At 31.4% G+C, this 23,578-nt stretch overlaps 1 protein-coding gene across 1 annotated transcript; it reads right to left on the bottom strand.

Moving 5' to 3' along the window:
* Window positions 1–5,926: 5,926 nt before the first annotated feature.
* On the bottom strand, window positions 5,927–12,639 carry LOC146537140 (uncharacterized). The gene is made up of 4 exons (XM_085187587.1): window positions 12,278–12,639; window positions 8,731–8,900; window positions 7,513–7,642; window positions 5,927–6,810 (listed from the first exon to the last, which is right to left on the bottom strand). The coding sequence occupies exons 1-4, from the start codon at window positions 12,534–12,536 to the stop codon at window positions 6,662–6,664; spliced, it is 708 nt and encodes a 235-aa protein (XP_085043713.1). The 5' UTR covers window positions 12,537–12,639; the 3' UTR covers window positions 5,927–6,661.
* Window positions 12,640–23,578: the final 10,939 nt, after the last annotated feature.

Below are 23,578 nucleotides of genomic sequence, written 5' to 3' on the forward strand. Positions count from 1 at the left end.
TTTATTTCTTGCTCTGGTAACAAGACAAAGCGTAGTGTTGAGTTCCACATAACCGAGAAATATTTATTCTAAGAATAAATATTATATATATCTTTTTAATATTTTTATAAGGTTTTGCAGTGTATAAATATCATATTAGATAAATGTTCTTGTGTAAATTATTCTTAAAATTGGATTAATTATTAATTAGTTGCTACCTAACCTTTTTTTGCGACTAGTTTTTTATTTTTTAAGACAAATTTTTATTTCCAGAGCATTCCCATTTCATGTAGTCTCTATAATATGAAACGCCGTACTAAACGGGTACGTAAAACGGGTTCCATCATAAAATTTCAATAACATTTTTTAATAAAATAGTAATTTTACCTTTAAAATAATAAAGGTTCTAAACTAATACTAGTGAGAAAGATTATGTTTAACCATTGATCTATCTAATATTACTGAACCCATTTCGATAAGGATTTCACAGCTAATAAAATCAAGGATAATTTTACATAAAAGGTCCTTGGAGAACGTAAGAGGAACACTATGAAGGTTTAACAAAACTCTTAAGGCGTAAAAACGGAATTTCAAGTTTTATAATTTACGAAAATTCAGTTTTGATAGGCCACTAATATTATTTACAGACGAATCGAATACATTATGTTTGATTTAACTAGCTTGAAACTTAAATCTGTTATAATAAAATTTTAAAAAAGTTTAAAAATTAAATGTTCAATAGTAAATTAATAAAATACTAATATTTTATTAATAAAATAATAATATTTTATTAATAATAAGCGCCATAAGCTATCTCATATATGACATAAATAAAAATTCCAACCTAACAAAGATTCTTGAAGTTTGAGTTTTGCCCACAAAAAAAGGAATGTAAAAAAACACGACATCCTTGACTCCATTGCCTTAATAGACGACCAGTTTAGGAAGACCTTTCAAAACTAAGTTTTTGTTATAAAATCAAGTTTTATACACATTGGTCGATGAATATGTTAATTCTAAACTAATGTATTCAGTTTTACATTTTAAAATTTTATTTATAAGTTATGTGCCAAAATTTTAAAGTCTTTTTTTTAATGGGAAGGAAACAAGAGGTTAGTATTTTACTAAATATTATTTAGATACTTTTGATTTCGATTTAAACTTAAATTTCTCAAACATTGGGCACATTGTACCTAGGTCCTGGTCCCTACTTCCTATGCCTACTTCCTACGTGCAAAATATAGCGAAAAGCGTGACTAAAAAATACTACTTCTTGCTATGTAAATAAACGTGTAAGTTTGTAAGGATGTATGTTTATTTTCCTTTCACACTAAAACTACTAAACGATTTAAATGAAACCATACAGTATAATATACTAGCTTATACGTCATAATAACGCATAGACTACAATTTACGTATACAAGAAGTTTAAGCCGGCGAAGCCGCACGTGGGTCGCTAATATTTTGTATATTTTGTAGATCCCTATTCCATACATACCTAATGTCAGTATACTGCATGACTTTGAGGACTCTTGAAATATTCTTTAAAGATCATTTGCCTTTTAACCTCTGCTACTCTGCGAAGGTTAAAAAAACATGTTATAATAACTTAATTTGCATACAATTTCAATTAAGATAATAATTGTTGTTTAGTATAGTAATTTATATTTTGGTGTTGAAATTTATAATTTATTATAGAAGCGGTACTGTCACAATGGAACAGATTTTTTATAAACCGTATCATAACACTGGTTTCTTTTTTAAGCGGTTAAGGACCCTGTTAAGCGAAAAAAATGTGAAAGAAGAAAATAAAAAAATCAAAACTAATATCTTTATACTAATATCTAAGACAGTCTTTTTAAAATATTATATAACATTTTCAAATATACATCCACATCCACGTCTGACTGTAAACGTGACGGTTATGGCTTTAATTTACACTGTAGGGAATGATCATTTTCAATTTCTGATAACGAGACCAGCACAGCGTTGAGTTCCTCTACTCAACGCACAATGTCTCGGAATTTCAAAGGAAAGTGGCAAATAGAAAATCTTCAGTCTTCCTACTTGCTTACCCTTGCATTTTTTTTGTAGCGCAATCAAAAGAATTTGATGAATTGTTTATATTTATATAAAAATATATTAATAGCAAGTAAATTAAACTAATAAAGTGTAATTACATTTAAGCGCGTTGAACTCTTTTATATGATTGCTGTGAACATCGCCTTCAGATATAAAGACTTTTCTAGATTCATTAAATTATTTTTTGATTTTGAACCCGTAATCATTGTTTGTATTAATTTCAACGGAACATTCACCACTGTGCCATATATTAGACAAAAAAAAAACTAGTTCTAGTTAACTACTTTTAGCAAAATGAACGTTAGGAATTCCATTCAACTTTTTTGCTCAGATTCAACATGCCGTATAAGTATTTTTGTAGAACTACAAGGCCTTGCTTTTAAAAAAATTTTCTGTCGCTGAGATAAGGAGAAAAAATAAAGTGGCAACAATAGAAAACGGAATGTTCCATTATTATATTTCTTGAGATCAATAGTTACTAGGTAAGTAAGTTATCGATAGCTTTATATTGTAAATAATTTATTACCAAGAACCAGAAGAGTGAAATAAAGAAAATGAAGAAACCCAAGAAGATATGAAGAGCTGGGATGTTGACCTAGCCTCTCCTTGGCTTTGTCTGTATCTTACGATGTTTCAGACATAGCCTGATAGAGGTTACGTTTTGTCCCGTTTACTTCTACAATAGAAGAATGGAAGAGAAGAGAATATTAGAATTAAAGTAGTATAAAGAAAATTAAAAAAAAGAGTAAATGCAACGGTTATGGGTTCGACTCTAACGCCATGAGTTCCGTCATTTATTGTTTTAAATACGTCTTTTGAATAAGAACTATAAAAATTGTAAATGACATACATATTAATACTTATTGTTTGTAATTTTATAGCATTTTTAGGGTTCCGTATCTCAAAAAGAAAAACCGATACCTTTATCTGTTACACCATTCAATGACAAGAACACTTGTCTGGAAATCGCTTGGTGGTGTCAAGCTGATATTTATATCAATTATTCAGGTAAAACAAATCAAGTTTCAATAAAAAATACGAGTGTTGTTTGTATATGTTTCATTATTAATTTGAATTTGAATTTGATGCATTGAAATACGAAAAACTGTGCGTTTACCTCTCGTAGACGTACTGTAATGAAATTTGGCAGGAAGGGAGAACTTACAGATAAAAAAAAATCTGAAATGTGAAAATTTATAGATATTTTATAGAAAAAAATCATTACAAACTTGTATTTGAATTTTATTTCATACAAAATGAGTACATATACGCCCGTTACGACGAGTTCAGTGCTATGGCGCTACGAAAGCCTCAATAATAAATATTTTTAATAAAAACTTCAATAATACATAATGTACAGCAAAAACTTTTAAAAACTTAAAAAAAATAAAATCATTTATTTTTATCTCAAATTTAAAATCTACCTAAATAAACGTAAAGCACGTACGCCACTCACGTAGCAACGATTCAGTAGCTTGTAAACAGTTGGGACTGACGTCTGGTGAATTTAAACATCACTTAACAGAGATATATTGTGGCCAAAAACAAAATATTAAATACAATTGTAAATTTACCGCGATGTCGCGATTAGAATATAATTTACTAGTATTCCACTCGCGGCGTTGTCTGCTTGGACTACAATATTGCTTGTTGCTTGTACTTAATCTATAAAATCGAAGAGTTTGTTTGAACGCGCTAATCTCAGGAACTATAGGTACGAAATAAAATTGAAAAGAATTTTAAGTTAGGGGGCTGTTCCAGTCCCATTATAGAAGTCCAGTCCCTTTACACATCGCGTTTTGATTTCGATGTAACCCACTGTACCTGCACAGCTTAATTATAATATAAATATTTTTTAATTATATAAAAATCTATCAATATTGTGCAAATTAATACAATACATCATTTGGAGTTTTAGCACGGACATCTAATAGAGTAACAAGGACTTACACTCTGTACAAAATAAAAAATAAACAAATAAAAAAGCTATAATAAAAAAAGTAAAAGAGGCAACTTTCATAAATTCGCTATCGGTCCAAACTCCCAAGTTAAGGTAGTATTTTTATTATAACAAAATAATAATAAAAACCAAAAAGATAAAATACAAGAACAAAAAAAGGCAACTATAGATAAATTCGCTATTAGTCCAAACTCCACAGTGATTTGGGGCAAGTTGTCTGTATTCTGACGTCACACGAGACGCCCTTGGTGCGCGCGCGCATGTCGCGGTTTGATATTTAAAAGTCAACACATGATACTTAGAGGACGTCTAATAATAGTTCGTTTTGCTGAATTTTTTGACAGAATTATGTAGAAGTTATATTTTAGAATTCTCCATTCGGGAGAATCAAATATTTCATATTTGAATATCTTCGCTGGATAAGGCAAAGTAAGGGGTTGAGTTCCTCATTCAACACGCAATGTCTCGAAAATGGGAAGGTGTGTTGGGAATGAAGTATTACATTAATTAGTTTCCCTCTGTTTACTCTGCTGTATGCGTGAACGTTATATAAAAAAATAGCTTTCAGATAATGTTTTTAAATCTGATCTAGAAAAAAATTAAAACACAATTATCGATTAGACAGCTACCACTATATTATTGTATTAAAAAATATTTTAATTAAGCGGTTTAATCCCACTCCATGTACGTCTACTTCAAAGTTACGTTTGGTGTATAATTGTATATGGATGCGATTCTTGGACCATAAAAGAGGGTCTCAGAAAACGTATAGAAGCCTTTGAGACGCCGTATTGACTGGATTTGAAGACATCTTGGATTGATAAGACATAATAAATTAATATCGACATAACAAGGGGTGCTATGTAACATTTGTATATACCTAGCTGTAGGCTAGTTTTAAAGTAATAAAAATATTTATAAATATTTCCTTCTTCTAGCAACTCCTGTCAAACTAATACTTAAAACCACCACAGTGGATGTGAACCTGCATACTCCAAGATGTTTTTATATTTTGGCTATAATATAAAAATAAGTATAAACAGGCGAAGCCGCTTTTGTGTCGCTAGTTTTACATAAACTTCAAGAATTCACTGTATACTAATATTCTCGGGCGAATATGTCAAGGAGAACCGGTTGGTTGTGACGTCATCCAAACGATTAAACACCTATCTACATATTCATAACAAAAGTATGGAAACTATAGAGGTCAATCAAGTATTATAAATAATTTGATATTTTAATATTTTAAGTTTTGTATTATTATTTAAAATATTTATGAGGAGATTCAAGATTTTTCCCGTGTAGATTAAGCAGAAAGAAGAACTGCTATGACACTCGGTTAATGAAGCCTTTGTGATCAATTTTCGAGATATTGAGTGTTGAGTGTCGGAACTCAACGCTGCTTTAAGGGAAGAGGTAAGGTGGTAAGGTGAACCGTTTGACGCTAGAAGAAGAAAGAGAGGCGCTACAGTAGCAGTAGTCGCTAAAAGTTATTATAAAATGTATGTTTACAAGATAATGTTTGACGTAAGTTATTGAAGAACAGTTTACTTTACTTTTACTAACTGCTCTTATTCTTATTCAGCGAAAATATTAAATTATCTAACTCAGCATACCTGAATCTAATAACAATTGCTACATTCATGTCACACCATTCCCGTGTGCTAGCCATTTTGGAAGGTTCTCATAAAAGAACAGAATATAACATAAGAACGCTATAAGAGACTGAAGAACTGAACTGAGATTTAATCTTTTTGTCTGGCGCCAGGAAAAAATATATTACTTTCAGGCAAAGGATAATTATTTATTCAACCTTAGAAATGTTTCTTTAAAAATACAAAAAAAAACAATGTAATTTCTAGTAACAATGGAAGATTTATTATGTAAAAATAAAAAAGCAAAAGCATCATGTAATAATTTATTAATAATACTAACTTTATTGTAGGTAATATAAATAAATTAACTTAAAATTAATAATAAATACTTTTTCTAATTATTAAAACTAATTTAAAAATATTAAAAATATTTTTCTAAGGTAACTTTTTATAGTAAACAGCATATTGTTAATACTTTTTCCAATGAAACGTAACGATTGGAATGAAAATGAATTCGTCTTTCATTTATTTTATAGAATCTTCTCATTACAAATGCATATTATATATACAAATATGATTGATTATACAAAATTGGTTTTAATTAGGCACGAAGTACCTACACATAATAGGGTAGGTAGAAGAACTTAGTATTTAGACACTCCGTTCCCTGCAAACCACTCAATGTTTGTGATCTTCTAAATTATTAAAATATAGCCATCCCCTTAATCGGAATCGAACTTACAACTGTCACGATAACAGTCACTCCCTGACCCACTGCAACATGATGGCCTCAATACATTGTTTTTTTGGTTTACTGCTGTATCCCACACACAGCAGGGTAGGCAGAGGGAACCCAGTGTTAAGACACTTCGTTCTTCATTTGCCGCCAAATTCTGGTGACCTAGCGTGTTGAGTGGCGTAACTCAACGCTGCGCTTCGCCTCGACCACAGCGAAGAAACGAAAATTTAAAAAGTGATTTCTTTTTCTACGTGACGATATTAACTCTCGTAAACAAAGAACTAAAGAAGTAATAGATAGTAGTTTTCATTTGTTAGTAGGGTGTGCTGGATCGATTTTCATGTAATGTCCGTACGGAGTGCTTATAGTCTGAGGGCCGGCCGCGTAAGGGTCCAGTACAACGTTGACAACCTTTGCCTCGGCTGGGTTTTGTGCACCTTCTCTGCTCCATGACGCTGTAAGATTTATTAGATTATTATCCATTTCTTTCGTTTTTAACTAAATGTGAAGTTGGTTAAATCAATAAACCAGAATAAGTATTTATTGTCACTAATAAATATTAGTGAAAAGAAATGAGAAATAAATAATATAAATGTTCTTTAAGCTAGTAGCTACTATTATATTATAATAAAACAAATATTTCATAATAAAATAATTACCCTACCCTAATAATAGGGTGCTTAGAAAAAATATTTATTGAAATAAATAAAATATTGACATTTTTTAAATCTGTACTGTGCAATTCAGTCATATAAAATGTACAATACTGTCATCTATTGGTAAAATGATAAAACTACATAGATAGCAATGTAGTGACATCTATTGCATATTTTTAAAAATAAAACTTACTTTCGGCCACTAGATGGCGTAATATTAAAAGTATATAATTACATTTAATACAAAGAAATCAAAAAGGAAAATATTTATAAAAATAGAATAAAATAAAATCTTAGGAATAAAATAGCGTGACTAACAATATAAAAGTGTTAATATTATCCAATCTAAGATAAGTTTATAATTAACGACAAATTAGGCAACCGGTAATAATATTAAGCCATTGGCCGCTAGATGGCGATATACATTAAATATAATAAGTAAGTTGAGGTAAAAGTATTAAAACTATTGGATAACAGATGGCGGTATAAATTAATTCTTACATATCGGTACATTGTGCTCGTCTCCGTGGTATCCACCATTATTATGTATATGGAGATGTATCTCTTTCTGATGCGGGGTCCAGGTTTGATGCTCGTGTGTGTGACCCTTAGACGCGAAAAGCGCTCCAAACTGAAAAAAAAATATAATTTTTATTCTTTTTGCTTATTAAATTTTATTAGGCTGCAATTTATTTAAAATTAACATGACCAATATAAAGATATGCAAATAATTGGACATAATCTTGTTTTAAATTTAAAGGGGAAAATATAAATTAAAAAAATATGGCAAATATAAAAGTTTTCTGGATATATAATATCTGATCCACATGTCAGGTATCTCAACTCAACACAGGTCTATAAGTATAAGAAAACCTATCTATAATATCATAAATTTAATCGTTTTTTTTTTGTGAAATATAAAAAGACAATATAAAGATAGCTATTAAATGTGTATACAAAATAATAATGTAATTAATATATGTATATATATGATGAGAAAAATGTATTTTATATAATAATACAGACCAAGTCTTTAGTGGTATACGGTATACTTAGTAGATATACCACTAGAGATTTGATCGGTATACTTTATTATGATATTTATGTTGTTTTTTATTATTATTAACAAAAATAATAACATTATATCTCTGTTTACCCCAAAAATAAAAAAAAGCCATAAAAAAAATAATTTAAAAAGACCTACAAGATCAGATCAATATGTCATATTATGTAGACCTTGACACACATACAATGCAAATTAACAGTTTCCACAAACAGCCATCTCTTTCTAAACGATACAAGTTCATCGTTCCGTCTCTTTCTGGCAAAAGAAAGTATACTTTCACTATGGATGTATATCTCCAATTTTATATAAATATAAATCGATTAAGGAAATTATTATGTGTAACACCATTGCAGCTCAGTTGGCAGGTAAATGACTTAATGACAGTCATGGGATCGATTTCTTTTTCTAGCTTAAAGCTGTGTCTCATATATTAAGTATATTTAAAAGCAAGGGAGGCAGAGGGACCCTTGTGGTAAAACCCTACGAATTCGAGATTATGCATGTTTAATATTGGAAGTTCCGTTCTGTCTTATCAGAGCGAGGATAAAGTAAAAAAAATATTGTAATCTTCCTCTAAGTGGTAATCGAACCGACAACCATCGTGCAACCAGAGACATTCATATCTTAATCTCTACTTAACCTCTCCTTCTCACCTTGACAGCTCCTGCCAGCAACAATACTTTAAGTATAACTAGAGCCACCGCTAACGTCTTGACTCCCACCAGGGCGGCCACCACCGCCCACGTGCTCGCGGCGCCCAGTTGAAACACCAAAGGAATCAACGCCTGGATCATCTTCTTAAATGGACGACCGAATGTACGACCTGGAAAATTGGTAAATTACATATTAACTAGAACCCAAATCCGGCTTCGCCCGCCAATACGTTTTACTATATTGTAATTCAAATTATACAAAATCTTTACATAAATTGATGTATAAATTACACTGAAGTTTCATATAAATCCGTTCAGCAGTTTTTGCGTGAAAGTCGAACAAACATTAATTCTTAACCTCTAGATTTATGATATTAGATGAGACTCCTGTGGCCCCCCACTCGGCAGCATTGAGTGTACCTAAAGATTAACAAACTTGACAAGTGTTATATACAGTACTGCCACCATAACGATTTTACCATAAAAATGTCATGTTGGTCATTGTCATTAACAATAATTCTTTATACAAAAATATGAGTTCTAAACCACAGTAAAGGCCTTCCTGTAAAATATCTCTAAAGACACCCTATATGGGTGTACACCGTCCTCAGTTACGAGTATTTGCGTGTTGACTGCTGAATGAGGATTGTGTACTAGAAAAAGGAAATGACAATATTTCATTCCCTCGCATAGAGATCGAACTTACACTCACACCCACACAACTTATCAGTTGCATTTTATACAATATAATTTTGCAATAAAATTATAAAAAAATATAAAAATATACGTAATGACTTTATAATGACATCTTACTATATAAACGTAAAAACTAAAAACTAACTTTCACATATTAAACAAAAATGAAAGCTAATATAAAAAAAAGTACGTTCAATTATATAAAGAGCTCAGTATAAATACATATTTAAATATATAATAAAAAAAAGTATATACACTGTAATAGAATTCATTAAAATTATTTTTTTTCTTTAAATTAAGTAATTCACGACCATATAAGTACATGTACCTTAAATAATGAATTAGAATTAAAATTTTCTTGTATTTGCGAAGACATGAATATTGGTAAAATCCTAGTGTCAGTGGTTGCATCTAACGAGTGATGCAAATACAAATACATGGGGAGAGGGTGTCCTACCCTGGATGCCCAGGACTGAAATATTACAAAAAATATGACATTATACTCGTAATTAAATAATAATTAAATATTGTGTCCTCTCTCTCTCTACAAAAAACGGTCTTATCACTACAATTGACGTACAAAGTTGTTATATAAGCTACTTTACATATTATTTAACAATGACCAAAAGAAATAATTCAATATAAGTTAAAATTAATTCCTAATTAATTCAAATAAGACAAAGCATTGCGTTGAGTCAAAGTCATATTCAAATAATTTTATTTCAAATAAAAATTTACATACTTTTTTTTTATTTCAAATAGTTGACCATCGGTTTACTAAAGTAACTTCCTCAGACCTGAGAAGAATCGACGTCGGTAACGAAGCGAAACTTTTTTACGTCAAGTAATATACAGTTCCTACTAATAATACTATTATTAATGTGTCATAGTTTATGAAGATCAATGAGTTCTAGTTCACTGAAAAACTACTAAACGGATTTATATGAAATTTTAGAGTATGAAAATAGGCTAATAATATAACCATAAGATTAAGCTGGAACAATCGCTTTTGAGACGATAGTTTCCCATACGCCATATTTCTAAAGTAAACTGTAGAGTCAAGACAGTTCATTCTCCCTTTCCGTTCCGGCAAAGGGTAGCCCTTTCCTGGGGTAGACGAGGGGTTTAATTTATGAAAACTTATTAATAGATTACAATCAGAGAGATTTACATCACGCCTTGGTAAGCAAAGAATTGCCATTTTGTATTGTATACAAGCATTGACAGATTACTCAGAACTGACGTCAGAAGCGACGTGATAACACATCGACGCGTTTTATTGCGATGCTTGTTAATAAACAATGCTGCAGATATATGATTATGTTGTTTTTTCAGCATCATGCTGTGTCCTGCAGAGTAAGCAGCCTAGTGTTTAGACACTCCACTCCCCACTTTCCGCCAAAAATAAAAAAAACTTTGATTTGTTTGAAAAAGCCTGGTGGCCACGTGTAAAACTTCAACTTTCTAAGTCTATACGTACTTACATATGTATGTATTAAAAATAACATTTAAAATCAAATCAAAAACCAATTAAGTCCAAAACATTCACTCGGACAAATTCAGCCACAACTTTTTAAAATATGTATTAAATACGGTAATTCATTTCTTTTTCAATGACAAAAAAGTAACGGCGAGAGTGTTATAATAATAATTCATAACCGTAGTAATTAGTTTTATATAATGACGTCTAACCACAGATTACTGAAAATCGAAAGTTGTTTCGCTTTGGATATAGATTTTTTTTTGGTTAACCGACGTTAAAAAAAGGAATTTGTTTTTTAGTTTCACGCTGTATAGCACGCAGGTAGAGAGGGAACTTAGTGTTGAAACATTCCGTTCCTCACACACTGCCCAATTTTCGAGACATTACGTGTAAGTTAAGTTCTGATATTGTTCGATTTGAGTATGCCGATCCATTTAGGCTTCAAAACTTAATTTCGTAAGTGTATACGTTTCGTCAATAAAATTCTCGGAGACCATATTATCAGGACAACAGAAAAATAACACGACTCGAATCTGATGTCGAATTGGGTGGTATCTAAGAGGCTTCGCCAGTTCGAGTTCTATACGTTTTCTAAAATTGGAAATAATCAGCTGTAGGTACTTTAGCTGCAGATATTCAACGCAGCTCTATGTCTTATCAGTGAAGGGACCAGAAATAAATAGCGTAAACACCTGTTTAGATTAGATTTAGATTTTTACTGTCTCTCTTTCTAACTCTTTCTTCTTCATGTAATATTGTTTTTTGTATACAGAATGCTATGCCACTAAAATGAAATGGAATACCTCCAAAACTCGGCGGTAAATGAGGAAGTGGCTTAATGGGAACGGAGTGTCATAACTGTAGATTCCCAGGTACTATCTACCTACCCAGCTAGTGCACGATACAGCCTGAAGCTATAAATATTCAAAGTAGCTTTTTACAGATAATTTTATTCATATTTTAATGACGAAGTAAGATATAAAATTACAAAATTACGTTTTACAAAATTTTCGTGAAGACAAAAACTGTTGTAAAAAAATTATAGATTAAAAAATCACACAAAAACTTATCCCACTAAACGAAGTTAAATAAGTAATAATAAAAAAATTCTAGATAAGAAACGAGCTTCTCTGTACCTACCTAGATTAAAGATCAAATCAAATATTAATAATGATTGGACCTTGTATGAGTGAAACTCTACTCTTGCAACTTCAATAAGGAAAATGAGCAAAACCAATATATTTTTTTATATTACAATTTTAACTGAACATTATGATTATTTACTAGTAATAAAATAATTAGATATAAGGACAAAAAAAGTTAAAAATAAATTTTACTTAAAATAGGAAAAATATTAAAGAGGCTTACCCACAACACTATTTTCTAAGAAATTACGCCCAACCTCAGCAATTGAGCTAACACTTTGGTTTCCTTTAAAACTATTATTAACTAAATATTTGGTATTATTTAAACTTCCGGCATTACGTTGGTTCACTTGTGCCAAAGTGGGACACGAAAAAATTAAAACTAAACAAACTGTCAAAATCACCGCCATTTTGTTGATTTTTAGTAACAACAAATGAAAACATGGTATGAACCACTTGATAATTTCTTTTAAATCCATCATAGTTTTATAAATGTTATATATTTTTTACTAATATTTTGTAAATTTAACGGTAAATGTTATTTATGTACGTCATTTCGCGCGCGCCGCGAGTTTGTGACTGAGTTAAGTTTAATAGTAACAGCTCGTCCCCTTTCTTCTTTCACTTGAGTCATGTCTCGTTTATGTTCCGTGTCTCAGGCTCTCATGTATGTACAATAACAAGCAAATAACAATGTGACATTAGCTATGTTTTTGACAGAACAATCAATGGTGAGCGTGACATAATTTACATAAAATAAGTATTTCATTGATTAAGTTGAGTTAAATAGGTAGGCACTTACTATTTTTATACAGCTTTACGCTCTATTCCTCATATTACAGAGAGAAACTAGAGTTAAGGCACTCTTTTTTCCACTTTCTATATAAATTTGAGACATTGGCGTGTTGGGTAGTGGAAATGAACGCACCTTTTTATGATTTTGTCTTCTAACCAGAGCTATTGATTCTGCTCCACGCTGTATCCTGTATATAGTAGGGAAGGCAGAAGGTACCTACTGTTAAGACACTTCGTTCTCCGCTTTCTGCCGAAATTTTAAAAATATTGCGTGTTGAGTGGTGAAACTCGAAGCCGGGCATTTGCTTTGGTATTCTGAGCCAAAAGATAAATATATTAATAAATAGTAGACCGTTCCCGTGATTGGGGATCGCACCCATAACCGTCACGGAAGAGTCGCACTCAAAGCCTTGCGCTCCTGCGCCACGATGGCCTCAGCTAGAGCGAGGAAATGACAATAATTTATTGACACCCGACACCCGAGTGAGAATCAAACCTGCAACCGTTGCGCTTACAGACTATTTCAAGTGGCCTAGTGGCAATATAAATTGTTATATAAAGACAAGAATATTAAAATATATTCTATTAAAATTAACTTTTCGTTACTATACCTGTGACAATAATTGTTACAATCGTATTGTTATTTTATTTTTATATTTATTAAAGAAAAATACCAATAATTATTGTTAACTATTTGTAGTTTTTTTATTATTTTTAATACTTCAGGATATACCTAGTTGTTTTTATAATAAGTTAGTAGCATCACGCGACTTCGTTTGCTTGGATTTGACGTACAATTCTGTTTTTTCTCATTTCCGTTGAAATTTCATGGAATCCTCTCTTAGCGCTCCCCTGCACTCCTAAAGGAACCTATCTAATTACAGCGTTCTACACCGTGTATTTCTGTACAGCTAAAAACTAATAGCAAATATAAGCATACATAATATATTCTTATTAACACAGGTACTAGTTTTTCTAGCCTCACGCTGTATCCCGCACATAGCACAGAGAACCTGAGAACATCCGTTGACACTTCCGTGCCATATGTTCTGCAGATTTTTTGAGGCATTATGTGTTGAGAGGCGGAACTCAGCGCCGCGCTTTGCCTCGTTAACAGAGTGAAGAAATGAAAAAATTAACCAATAACCCCTAGGTGGGAATTGAACCTACTAACGTCATTCGCTAGTGTCACTACGATGACCACTATTGTGAAATAAGGCAACATTTTGTAAAAAAAATCAAATATATTACCTTTGACAAGGCAAAGAATGCCCAATACAATGCTACTGGGTCACACAGTGTCTTCACAACAGTGTACAAGGATATTAGAGTCGGTTTTCAAATCTAAAATAAAGAAAAACCTACGTTACTTCACTTTCCCCTCTTTAACTATTCCAGTACCTTTCTTATTTTAATCTGAATAAATTGAGTTAAGCATTTTGTAAAAGAAAGTTTGTTTTAACGAAAAATAGGATTGCGTAGCTATGTCGTTAACGTAAAGTGGCCTAAAAAATATTTTGGTAGCAAATATTTATTAAGTAAATCGTCTAAAATATTTTTAAATTAATTTCAAGCTATCTTTTGTGCGCAGCAAGGTGTTGCATGTTAAATAGGACCGGAACGTAACGCCACGCTTATATTTCCTCAACTGAAAATCGAATACGTAACCTATCACGCTCACAGTCACACGCTTGTGTTCCTTCTCCACGACTGGCCTCTAATTACTTAACATCAATAAATTAGGGGTAACTACCCTTTAAAAAACAGAGGCAATCTTGTAACATACCATAGTTATCCCTACCCTCTTTATCCTCTTTTAATATTTAGTTACATTGTAAATTTTTTTTTGAAAAAGTCTTGGAAACCTACAAAAATACGATAGCAATTGTTACATCGTGTTTTTAGTAATATTTTTTTTCTTAAAATATGTGTTTTTAATTTTCCTATAATCTCTGGTTTATGATACTTTACCAGTGGACGTTTCATACTTAGACATTTATATTTATTTTGTTGCAAAGTAACTATTGTATGTATATAGAAAAAAAAACTTTTTTAAAATGTTAAATGACAAATGTCATACTTGTCCGAGTTAAGTAACTAGTTAGAAAACTTCATTGTTATTCTTTAAAATCACGAATACAATACCGTAGTTAAGAAAATGTAAATTTTTATACGTGAAAGTATTCAATATTGAATTGCTGAACAGATTTGGATGAAATTTATTTGAAAAGTCACAGTCAATCATGTAACAAACTGCGTAAAGTCATAAGTTATTCAGTTGCTGTTTATTTCACGCTGCATTCGGCATACCTAAAATTCGAAATATTTCTTGTTGTGTGGTGGAGCTCAACGCCGCATTTTGTGTTATTATCAAGGTGAGGAAACGAAAACAATTCATTTCTTCGAGTAGGCATCGAACCTACAACCGTCGCGTTTTAAGGCATACGTTGTGGCGCTATGACACGGTGGCCTTAGGTCCACAAATAAATTAACATAAAATGATATCCTGATTAATAAATATATACTAATGCTCGAAAACAAAACCGAGTTCGAATTCTAACCATCGATTTAACAGTCAATGTCATCAATAAAAATTACAAACGAAGAGAAATAAAATTGGCCATTATTGCGTAGCGGAATAACTAACTATAAACGTGATAATCGTAGCACATTGCATCGAAAATGAATACATTTAATTTTATCGTTTTTGTAATAAGACAATGGGAGGCGTTGAGTTACGCCATTCAATACACAATTGCTGGCGAACTGAGTATCCTAACACTGGGTTCTCTATTCCTACCCTTCCTATATGGGATGATGCGTGAAGTAAAAAAACACTATCTATTTACAAGAACTGCAAGATATTATATACATTCCTTTTTGATACACAGTTGATTAATAAATATAGGACTCCGTTCGCAGAGGTCGATGTACCGCTATTAGCTAACTTGCTAAGGAAGTTACTATCAAACAAACTTGTTATATTATCAACTCGATTTTTTATAGCACTCTTTGATCATTACTATGTAATAAACCAAAGTAAACTCAACTCTGGATGTAGGAATAGGGGGGGGGTTCGGGTGCTGTACCCACCCCAAAAATTTTAACAAACAAAAATTTACTCAAAAAAATAAAATAATAAATCTTTACACGTATTAGATCAAATACATATTAGATCAAAGCTAAAGTGTAGCTTCCCACCAACTCTTCTTCCTTCCCAAAATATATACCCCCTACATACCCCCATGAAAGCTAAATGCATAATACTAAGTGGATTTAATATACTTATATATAATATTCCAAAAAATGAGAACCATTGTGTACAGTTAGACATCAAATAAATTACTTTATACATTTTCAGACTTTTAATTCATACACAATATATTAGACTGGGATCCGACCGTTGAATCCTGCATAAACGAGTTTTCTTAATTAAACCTATATTAATGAATAATACATGATTAGTAGAACAGATTACACCTGGGTTGCCTGGAAGAATCCTGCCGCAATCACCTTTAATTACATTTTTTCGTAACTCGTTTTTGGAGAAAATTGCACCAATACGTTTTTTATATGAATCGCACATCATTTGAAAGATAATCGCATAAGGAATTGGAAAATTAAGGGTTGCCAGCTCTCAGTCTGCCGCAAGTCTAGGGTTGCCTGGTTTAAACATGTCACTAAATGTTAATAATTTGCACTCATGTGTTTTTTTAATGAATTATATATCAAATTAAAGCTTATTTTTTTCTGAACACTATAAAACAGGGTTGCCTGGAAAATTCCTGCCGCAAACAGGGGTTGCCAGCGTTTGAAATATTTTATTCCGGTTCCGTTTGACTATGAGAATAGACGATGAAATGCGCGGTCTGCCTTATGTTTTAAAGTAAAATATTATATAATAGAAGGTCAATCTTAAAATCAATGTTTATTCTAATTGTTTACCTGTTAAATGATGATTTTAATCATATTAAGTACACGCAGAAAACTATTTAAAGATCATAGGGCAGAAGAAATCATCTTTATTTTTCAAGTAAAATAATGAATCTATAATATTGAGTCTTTGCAAAATCTATTTTCTAAATACTAATATTTATTTATTAATTTAAATTACCATTTTGAAACAATTAAATTATCTAATTAAATAAATGTTTACAAATATCGATCTTCTATAAACTAATAATATACATACATATACATCATGTTCCCTTAATATAAAGAAGGGTGACCATTATTGCGGATATTTTTTTTATTAATTATATTGAAAAATACATTTCAATGAACTCTCTCTCTCTCTCTCTCTCTTCGTCCTCTACTTGTTTGATTTGATTTGATTTGATTTTTTCTCACGCAATTTTTAATAATTTGCATAGGAAAGAAACATATATAATAGAATTATAATAAACAAAACTAAGTTAGCAAAATAAATTCGAAGAAAATCCGACAGTAATGCCGACGCCGATTGCCGACGGTTTATAACCAAGAGTCGGCAAATATCAATTAGTTGGCTATTTTTTACTATAGATAAACATTTTGCGGCGCGATACAAAGCAAACCAAATGCAATAAAATTATTTTCGAAGATGTATTGTTTCTAAATGCAATAAAAGTGCAGATGGCCAAATGAGTTGTTTTTGAGCATATTACTTAGTTACTTACCTTTCGTTTTGGAGTAAAGACGTTTTTACTTGACAAAAATGAAGATGTGAAAATGTGATAGAATTTAACAAGGAATCTTTCCAAAAGTGTAAAATTATGTTATTGTTTCGCCAAAAAATGAATTTTAAATACAGTGACATTTTTTTAAATAGTGACACAATGCACGGTTATCATTTACAGTGTTACAAAAAGTTCATTGTTTTAAAACAAAAATATAAAGAAGTATTTTTTAATTATTTTCTAATGCAAAACGAAAGTATACTATAATCTTTAATATTATATAGTTTAATAAAATGTGACAATTGTGGCCGTGGGAATTGCCTCAGTTTTGATTACACTAAGTTAGGGACGTGAGTGAGTGATTACGCTTTATTATAATTATAAGAACAATTCTTTCAGACCTAAATGCCTTAAAAACTATCAGGACAAGTTCTTGCTAGCGACATTTTTTTATCTATATTTTTTAATAGTTTTCATTAGTTGAATAGTTTTCATTTACTTTGCAAAAACGTAAATATTCGTACCAAAAAGATGGGCGCCATAGTTCTTTCTACGGATACGGACGGCGTTGTCAAATCAAACAAGCAGAGGGCGAAGAGAGAGAGAGAGATTGTTTATTGAAATGTAATTTTCCATATTTTCTTAATTAATAAAAAAATATCCGCAATAATTGTCACCTCTCATTATATTAAGGAAACATGTTGTAATTAATACCTTATAGTAGATCGATATTTGTAAACATTTACTTAATTAGATAATTTAATTGTTTTGAAAGGGTTATTTAAATTAATAAATAAATATTAGTATTTAGAAAATAGATTTTGCAAAGACTCAATATTATAGATTCATTATTTTACTTGAAAAATAAGGATGATTTCTTCTGCCCTATGATCTTTAAATAGTTTTCTGCGTGTACTTAATATGATTAAAATCTTCATTTAACAGGTGAACAATTAGAATAAACATTGATTTTAAGATTGACCTTCTATTATATAATATTTTACTTTAAAACATAAGGCAGACCGCGCATTTCATCGTCTATTCTCATAGTCAAACGGAACCGGAATAAAATATTTCAAACGCTGGCAACCCCTGTTTGCGGCAGGAATTTTTCAGGCAACCCTTTTTTATAGTGTTCAGAAAAAAATAAGCTTTAATTTGATATATAATTCATTAAAAAAACACATGAGTGCAAATTATTAACATTTAGTGACATGTTTAAACCAGGCAACCCTAGACTTGCGGCAGACTGAGAGCTGGCAACCCTTAATTTTCCAATTCCTTACGCGATTATCTTTCAAATGATGTGCGATTCATATAAAAAACGTATTGGTGCAATTTTCTCCAAAAACGAGTTACGAAAAAATGTAATTAAAGGTGATTGCGGCAGGATTCTTCCAGGCAACCCAGGTGTAATCTGTTCTACTAATCATGTATTATTCATTAATATAGGTTTAATTAAGAAAACTCGTTTATGCAGGATTCAACGGCCGGATCTCAGGGTATATGTTCTAGATTTATTTTTCAATTTAAATTAGTTTTCAAAGTCATCGTCATGATTTAAATATTGATTTAATTTCGTTTACATATATTTGTTATACGAATTTTAATCACATTTACATTTGTATTATAAAAATGCATTCAATTTAAAGCTTTGACTTTTTAAGTCAAATATTAATAATTATTGTTATAACTATATAAGTATATATTTATAAATTATTATATACGACTCTACCATTATCTCTACATAATTAAAAATTTGAGACAGAACTCAGTCACTCTATTTTTACGGTATTTTCAAAATGCGTCATATGCAAATAGAAAAATGTTCAAAACAAGAATCGAATTCACTACCTCCTCAAGTACTAACAATAAAATCCACAGCGAACAGCCGTGACATTAGCTGACATTCATCGGTACACGTACGAGTGCAGCGCGTATGGGAAGTGTGCTCGTGTATAGTCTGGCAAATATGTTATTGATAATGGGAAGCACGCGCGGCAAATTGCGCAGTATACGTATGCGCAGAGAACGTTCGATCAGTGTTACCCTGTTATGTTGTTTTACCCCACGCTTAGCAAATCACATTTACCTATACGATAATTAAAATATCTATCTATCATGTTTATGTTATAGTTAATTATACAAAACGAAAATTTTATGAGGATACGTAAATATCGAAAAATAATCAGCTGTTCCATACATTGTTGTCGAGAATAAAATTAAGACTAGCCCGAAAAGTATAATCATTTTTTTTTGTCAATAAATAATTAATCAATTCTAAGCTTCTGCTTATATATCTAATGGCACATGATATTTATCTATCTATATATATATATATATATACTTATGTACAACATAAACATTCAGTATGTATAATACAAGCTTATATACAATGCAATATGGATAAAGAAATATGTGGCAATATTTAAGATTATATATATAAAAAAAAATATTGGGTAAATTATTTAAATAAATTTTGAGGTACAAAAAAAAAAGATTGAGGTATCCCTTTGCCATACAAGTTACTGTGCGTCAGTGTGAGCGCTACGTCCTTACAGGAAATTCGCACCCACACATCTTTATAGGTACAATCGAGCTCACACTATATTATTTAAACAAGAATATAATTAATTGTAAACAAAAATGCCTTTTATCGTTTTGATTGTTTGCTTTATTATTTGTCAATTTTTATTTTTTACTTTCTTGCATGCATTAATTAACGTTTTATTATAATTAATTAATTTTTTTACGTATTTTTTTTTATTTACATTTTATTACTAATTATTTTTGTAAATGAACACTAACGGCCATTCCTTTTAATTTTTCGTTTTTATATCTGACATTTTATTTATTAAAACTGTATTTTTTACAATTTTTTTGTATGTATTATTATTTTTATTCTTTTATGTACCTTATTAAAATTACTTTTTAAATTTTACTTTTTTTTATTATATATTATAATTTGGATTGACAAGATTTGTATGTGGCCCCATTATAATAATTTCAATTCAGTTTTTTGTTTAATTTTTCAATTTGGTTATCCATAACTTGATTTTGCATGTTGCTTAAGCTAACAAACACACTAATCATTATAATATTACTAGATAAATATGCTCTATTACGCCATTCCGTATATATGATGCTATCATATGATATTATATTCATATTTCATAGTAATGAACTGATAGCGTTGCGCTCGACTGTACCGTAGCCAGGTCACACCCCGCACCGATTCCCCGCGAGCCCTTACGGGGAATCGGTCCGGCGTGAGCGGGTGTCTATGTGCAGACATCAAAATACGCTTTCTGCGCAATTTGCCGCGCGTGCTTCCCATTATCAATAACATATTTGCCAGACTATACTCAACAATGAGGTGCTATGAGGTAAACGGGTTAAAAAGTCAATATTTAAGATTGTGAGTCTAGATCTTGATGATACCAGTTCTCCTTGCGGTGAAGGTAAAATTGCATTTGTTTGTGTAGTGAGCACACTGTATCCGGCATGTATAGTAGGGAATCTAGTTTTAAGCCACTCAGTTCTTCATTTTCTTCCCGAATTCACACTAACAATTTACATCTTCTCTACCAGAGCGGGGATATGAAAATAATTTCTTCTAGTGGGATTCGAACCCACTACTATCACGACTAGTCAGACGCTGTTCTACTGCACCACGATATTTTTTTCAGTTTCAAGCTTTGACTCACAAATAACAGAATAGGCAGAGAGAACCGAGTGTTTGCAGTCGCACGCTTGTGCTCCTGCGCCATGGCGATGTGTGTGCGATGGCCTCGTGTTATTAGTAATTAAAATATACTAATGTTATTTTAATGCTAATCAAGTTATTGTTATTAATAATAATTCAAATATGAAATATCATCCACACATTACGTGATAGTATTTCTCTTTCACGCCATTTCGTTTTTTCTTATTAATGAAGTGTCATAATAAAAGGTAATTATAGCAAACTTCCTATACCGTTACACGTAACAATACTTACTTTCACTGTTCGTAGTGAATACTTACGAGTGTACACGCGATCGCATACTGTTATATTTTCTTGGGATTTTTTTATCTTCTTAATTGAAACAATTTTAAGCAGAATTTTAGCTTTAAGGGTAGGCAGGGAGAACTTAGTCTTAAGACACTATTTCTGTTCATTGGTGGAACTTAACGCCGCTGTCTTGTTACTACATGTAATTAAAAAATTCATTCCTCCCGAGTGGAATTCGAACCCACAACCTAATAGTTTACAGTTAAACACTATACTATTCACTGGTCTTTAATTTTAATAGTTTCAATATAATATACTGAGCCCAATTGTTCGATTACGTGAAAGTGGTTACGGAGCAATTTAGTTCGCTACGAGGCGGAGATAAGCGTTGTTTGTTTTTTTTAACTCCTCTCAGACACATATTTAGATTATTTTAGATTAAATAAAGACAAAAGAAACAGATAAATGTAACTGTAGGTAATGATGACAATGTCATTAAGTGCTTGAACTTAATGAGATTGTCATTATTTTACGTTTTTTAATATGAAATACGAGTACTAGTTAATTATTAATAGGTTCTGTACTACTTCGCCCCTGTAGAAAATAAAGAGCTGTTTATGACACATTCTGAGATTGATTTACCTAAGTGGAATAATGTGATAAATATCTATATATTTAACACAACAATAAATTTTCAATTGGAATCAGTAGTTCTAGAGACTATCTTAAATTATAGAAATAAATAATTCTATGAACACGACCTTTTCTTCAAAAATAAAGTTTTATGAATATGTGAAAGAGAATTGATTAAACATTATCTTATTGAGTCGACATATTTAAACGATGCTGTATAATTATAAATCAGTTTCAGCTGTATCCCGCACACAGCAGGGGCAAATGGAACCTAGTGTTAAGACACTCTCCCCACTTTCTGCCGAATTCTGGAGGCATTGCATGTTGAGTGGCAGAAATCAATGCAGCGCTTTGCCTCGATACCAGAGCGAAGAAATGGAAATATAAACGTAAATGAATATTTCACTTCTTCAAGTGTTAATCGAACCCACAACCGTCACGTTACAGTCACACGCTGGTGCCGCTGCGCCACGACCGCCTCAAATTAAATATCGATTTTAAATAGATTCTTAGCACATAACTGTTACGGTTTAATTATTCAAGACCTATAGTATTCATTATATGGAGAAAACGTTCAACCAGTACTATATAATTAAAGACAGTAAAATAAAAATGTCAATAACAACTTTTATATGTTTTATATATAAGTTATTCGAGTTATTGTAAATGAAAACTGTGGGTATTTTTCTGGACTTATCAAAAGCCTTCGACACCGTTTCTATCCCTCTCCTTCTTTCCAAATTAGAAAAAAATGGTATACGTGGAACGGCGTATGACCTTTTTAAAAGCTACCTGAGTGAGAGAACCCAGTGTGTTTCTATAAACAATATTATAAGTAGCGATCAAAATATATCCTTCGGAGTGCCACAAGGTAGTGTGCTGGGACCTATCCTGTTTCTTATATATATTAACGACCTGTGCAAGCTACAAATTCCAAATTGTAAAATTATTACTTACGCTGATGATACGGCTCTGATAGTTAATGGTAGTACATGGTCTGATGTTCGTAAGCATAGTGAAAATGCTCTGGCTACTATAATCAATTGGTTATCATGCAACATATTAACGCTAAATACTCAAAAAACTAAATTCATTACTTTTGGCCATAAATCCCAAATTCCATTTGATACCTTTACGATCATTGCACACAAATGCCCAGACCAGGGGCACTTTTGCGATTGCTGCCCTCTTAGTCGTTCACGTACACTAAAATACCTCGGGGTAACCCTAGATGAAAATCTCACGTGGACTGAACATATAAATGCATTGGTATCCCGATTAAGGAAACTCATATACATTTTTAGAAATCTTAGATCTTGCGCAACCCAGGAAATCTTAAAAATGGTTTATTTTTCTCTTGTGCAGTCTATTTTGAATTACTGCATTCCGGCATGGGGTGGAGCATCGAAATGCATGATGCTTCGACTGGAGAGAGCCCAAAGAT

This window comes from Heliconius melpomene, chromosome 7 (genome assembly GCF_056956725.1).
Source record: "Heliconius melpomene rosina isolate 202511_hmr_F chromosome 7, ASM5695672v1, whole genome shotgun sequence".
NCBI lineage: Eukaryota > Metazoa > Arthropoda > Insecta > Lepidoptera > Nymphalidae > Heliconius > Heliconius melpomene.

What these genes read in the sequence shown, in the direction of transcription:
- LOC146537140 (XM_085187587.1), bottom strand. Translation starts at nt 12,536, where the DNA reads ATGATGGATTTAAAAGAAATTATCAAGTGGTTCATACCATGTTTTCAT. An exon ending in TGCTGGCAGGAGCTGTCAAG is followed by an intron (nt 7,643 to 8,730) that starts GTGAGAAGGAGA and finishes TTTTTTTTTCAG; the next exon opens with TTTGGAGCGCTTTTCGCGTC. An exon ending in CGAGCACAATGTACCGATAT is followed by an intron (nt 6,811 to 7,512) that starts GTAAGAATTAAT and finishes TAAATCTTACAG; the next exon opens with CGTCATGGAGCAGAGAAGGT.